This window comes from Procambarus clarkii, chromosome 48, assembly GCF_040958095.1.
Source record: "Procambarus clarkii isolate CNS0578487 chromosome 48, FALCON_Pclarkii_2.0, whole genome shotgun sequence".
NCBI classification, from domain to species: Eukaryota; Metazoa; Arthropoda; class Malacostraca; order Decapoda; family Cambaridae; genus Procambarus; species Procambarus clarkii.
The window spans coordinates 21,321,561-21,326,301 of NC_091197.1; the positions used below are offsets into that span (position 1 = coordinate 21,321,561).

The 4,741-nt window shown below is 39.4% G+C and overlaps 1 protein-coding gene across 1 annotated transcript in view; it reads left to right on the plus strand.

The window, feature by feature from the left end:
- Window positions 1–1,981: 1,981 nt before the first annotated feature.
- Window positions 1,982–4,741, plus strand: part of LOC123764810 (DNA-dependent protein kinase catalytic subunit) — a 746,996-nt gene continuing 744,236 nt past the window's right edge. The window contains exon 1 of the mRNA XM_069302649.1: window positions 1,982–2,188. Coding sequence (XP_069158750.1) covers window positions 2,035–2,188 — 154 coding nt within the window. The 5' untranslated portion in view covers window positions 1,982–2,034. The remainder of the gene's footprint in view (window positions 2,189–4,741) is intronic.

Sequence of the window (4,741 nt, forward strand, 5' to 3'; positions counted from 1 at the left end):
ACATGAGAGAATGTGCAGTGACTTAATGTCTAACATATTCAGAGATTTGAGTAGGGGTACCGAGTGATGTCTGGGGCCAGAGTTGGATCATTTCATTTACGTCCTCTAATTACTCAACACAAAGCTGCTATTAGGACAATTCCTAATAGCAGCTTTGTGTTGAGTAATTAGAGGACGTAAATGATTTTTGGTAGTAGAACCCCAAGCACAAATACCATAGTTGAGATATGGATAGACGAGGGAGTAATAGAGTCACCAGGGCAGGGCGGGGTACATAATATCTGATCTTAGAAAGAATGCCAACAGTTTTTGAAACTTTTTGTATGTATGAAATAGGAGAGCTGAGGGCAACATATGATTGTATAATTAGAAAACTGCCTACAGAAAACACTCTACATGTATATTGTGATGGGTCAGTAGCTAGGGATGGGAAGGCAGGATGTGGAGTCTTGATCAGGGAGTACACTGACATCGGCACTGTAGATACTGTTATTGGACGCCGCTTAACTGACAATGTCTCTTCAACGCAGGCTGAACTCCAGGGTGTATTAGCAGGATTACAGGAAGTAGTCAAATGTGGTAAAAATGCTTGCTTTTTTATTGACAGCAGAGGAGCGTTAGAGTCTTTAAATAGCAGACGCCCAGTATATCAGAATATTGTGATAGAGTGTAGAGAGAATGTTAAGAGACTAGAAAAAACTGGGTATAAAGTAAGATTCATGTGGATCCCTTCACATGTGGGAATACTGTTGAATGAGGTAGTTGATGACATAGCGAAGAGAGCCACTGAACAAACTCTTGTTGATGTTGTATGTCAGTTAACCTTGAAACAAATAAAAACAAGAATTAAGATGATCCAGGAGGGTGAAGAAATGGTAAAGAGAATGGCAATGGTGGACAGTAGTAACACACTTAAGAATTATTCAGTACTAAATACAAATTCGTCCTTCACTTATGGTAAAGGAAAGCCTACTTGGAAGGATTCAATTTACATGAGATTAAGATTAGGATACAAATATATATGGCAATACGGTGTTGATGTCAGTGAAAAAGATAAGGAGTGTAAATTATGTAGTATGCCGCACGCCCACACCTTAGAACATTATGTATTAGAGTGTCAACTTATTGAAAACTATAGAAATAAGGAAATAAATAGTGTACCACAGTTTAGTTAGTTAGTTTAGTTCATTTATTATGCACCCCATACCCATCTTGTGGGCGGTAGTGGAAAGGGTTACAGAGGCACATAATGGGCTCAGGGACTGAACCCCACAATTCATTTAGCTAAGCAAGTTACAATCTTGATGAGCTAGTTACAAAATTCAATATAAGTCATCACATCAACAATGGGTTCGAGATCGACCTCAAGTACAGGTTCTAAATTAAGCAACTGACATATGTGGAGAGCTAGTGTCAAAATTTATATGTTTGTCCTGCACACCGCCCCCCATCCAGTACCACATCAAATTGTTTGGATGTGTGATAATGGTAAGATGGACAGTATACTTAGGAGCTACAAGAATTTTGCCCCGAGAGTGTAACAATTATATGTTGTACTTACTATATAAACCTGCAATGTTAAATGGGATTCTTGTAATGTTATTTGTCTATTTGTACTCACTGAATTTGTGCGCCCCTTGAGGGACTTGAAGTAGAGGGGGGTTGAAATAGCCTAAGCGACTCTATCCCTTTGAGATGTATCTATTGCTTATCTCAATAAACATACTTGAACTTGAACCTTCTTGTATATAAATAAATAAATAAATAAATAAATAAATAAATAAATAAATAAGACGTGTCGAAACAAGACATTTAATGTGTAAACAGTATTTATCCGTATCTTAGCAAGCACGTAATTCTTAATTGAAGGGGGGCAAAAAGTTTAATTAAAAATTCGAATAACTTGATAATTTATTTTTGAAAGAAACAATTTTCATAATAATATTTATATTTGATAACATCTAGAACAGAAAACACGTTGTGTATATTGAGGGAGGTCGGGAGGCGGGAAGCCATCCGGACACGGCCGTTGTTATGGCGGGCGGAGGAAGTTCAGATGTTGAGTTACTCCTCGACAAATTACATGGTTGTGCTTCGCCAGATTTCCCGGGTGATGCTAACACAGCGAGAGATGTTGTAGTGGATATCGCGGAACATCTCTCAAAAGACTTGTCACCTGTCCAGTACGGTGAGGCACTGAAACGTAGTTAACATGAGACTGGAAGGCTCATTGAGGGCTTACGTTTCTTCGTATGTACAGGGTATTGTCATATCGTATACGAAACGTTATGACATGGCTCATTTTCCGATTGTCAAAACCGTTTATATCTTTTTATTCTAATGTATTAGGTTAAACTGTGCTAAGATCAGTTGAGTTAGGTTTGTAATTCCCGTGGCTCAGTGGTAAAGCATTCGCCCGACTCTAACAGAGTGCTTTGGCCTAGGTTTGTATCATGGCCGGGGAGGATTGACTGGGCGCTAATCCTTAATTATAGCCTCTGTTTACTCGGCAGTGAATACGTACCTGGTTATTAAACGATTTGGTGGGTCGTATTCTGAGGAAAATTAGAATTAAGGACTTGCCCAAAATGCTATGCATGCTAGTGGCTTTACAAGAATATAAGAACTTTTTTATATAATTTTTTTAAATACTGTAATTGAGGGTGCATCATCTCACAAGTACAGAATCAAGTAAATATCCATAGAAAATATTGCATAACGGCCTCAAGTTAATGTGCTTTTTCTCGGAATACAACTAATGTCTATTCTGAAATATCTGGGCTGTGAGAAGATTTAATTCACCAGGGACCTCCTAACACACACACACACACACATAGAGGTGTCTAGAGACGAAGTGGAAAAAATGCTCAAGGAGCTAAGTAAGAACAAAGCAGTTGGTCCAGATGGAGTTTCACCATGGGTTCTGAGAGAATGTGCACCTGAGCTCAGCATTCCACTTCAACTGATTTTTCAGGCATCCCTGTGTACAGGAGCTGTAGCTGATGTGTGGAAAAAGGCTAACATAGTTCCAATCTACAAAAGTGGCAGCAGGGAAGACCCCCTTAATTATAGACCTGTATCATTGACAAGTGTAATAGTCAAAATATTGGAAAAACTAATCAAAACTAAATGGGTAGAACACCTGGAGAGAAATGATATAATATCAGACAGACAGTATGGTTTTCGATCTGGAAGATCCTGTGTATCGAATTTACTCAGTTTCTATGATCGAGCCACAGAGATATTACAGGAAAGAGATGGTTGGGTTGACTGCATCTATCTGGACCTAAAAAAGGCTTTCGACAGAGTTCCACATAAGAGGTTGTTCTGGAAACTAGAAAATATTGGAGGGGTGACAGGTCAGCTTCTATCATGGATGAAAAATTTTCTGACTGATAGAAAAATGAGGGCAGTAATCAGAGGCAATGTATCTGAATGGAGAAATGTCACAAGTGGAGTACCACAGGGTTCAGTTCTTGCACCAGTGATGTTTATTGTCTACATAAATGATCTACCAGTTGGTATACAGAATTATATGAACATGTTTGCTGATGATGCTAAGATAATAGGAAGGATAAGAAATTTAGATGATTGTCATGCCCTTCAAGAAGACCTGGACAAAATAAGTATATGGAGCACCACTTGGCAAATGGAATTTAATGTTAATAAATGTCATGTTATGGAATGTGGAATAGGAGAACATAAACCCCACACAACCTATATATTATGTGAGAAATCTTTAAAGAATTCTGATAAAGAAAAGGATCTAGGGGTGGTTTTAGATAGAAAAATGTCACCTGAGGACCACATTAAGAACATTGTGCGAGGAGCCTATGCTACACTTTCTAACCTTAGAATTGTCTTTAAATACATGGATGGAGAAATACTAAAGAAATTGTTTACGACTTTTGTTAGGCCAAAGCTAGAATATGCAGATGTTGTGTGGTGCCCATATCTTGAGAAGCACATCAACAAACTGGAAAAGTTGCAAAGACGTGCTACTAAGTGGCTCCCAGAACTGAAGGGCAAGAGCTACGAGGAGAGGTTAGAAGCATTAAACATGCCAAAACTAGAAGACAGAAGAAAAAGAGGTGATACGATCACTACGTACAAAATAGTAACAGGAATTGATAAAATCGACAGGGAAGATTTCCTGAGACCTGGCACTTCAAGAACAAGAGGTCATAGATTTAAACTAGCTAAACACAGATGCCGAAGAAATATAAGAAAATTCACCTTCGCAAATAGAGTGGTAGACGGTTGGAACAAGTTAAGTGAGAAGGTGGTGGAGGCCAAGACCGTCAGTAGTTTCAAAGCGTTATATGACAAAGAGTGCTGGGAAGATGGGACACCACGAGCGTAGCTCTCATCCTGTAACTACACTTAGGTAATTACTTAGGTAATTACACACACACACACACACACACATGACCAATGCCATCTTGGACCAGTCTTCCTAATGTGGGCCTATTCGTGTCATGGTGGAACCTGTGGCTTCCCTCCTATGTGGCTTTGTTCTCCAATCACAAAGCTCTTGCAGTGGATGCATTCTGGCTGCACTAGTTAGTGATATCTCAGTTGCTTCCCCGGGTGTTGTCCAGGTTGGAAGCGTTCTCTGGCAAGGTGTTCTTTCTGGTGCTTTGGTGGCCAGTTCTGCCTTGGTTTCCAGTTCTTTGGGCTCGGTGTCCAAACCCAGGAAATTTTCTATGACTGCCTCTTCCAGCATATCGATCTGATTTAC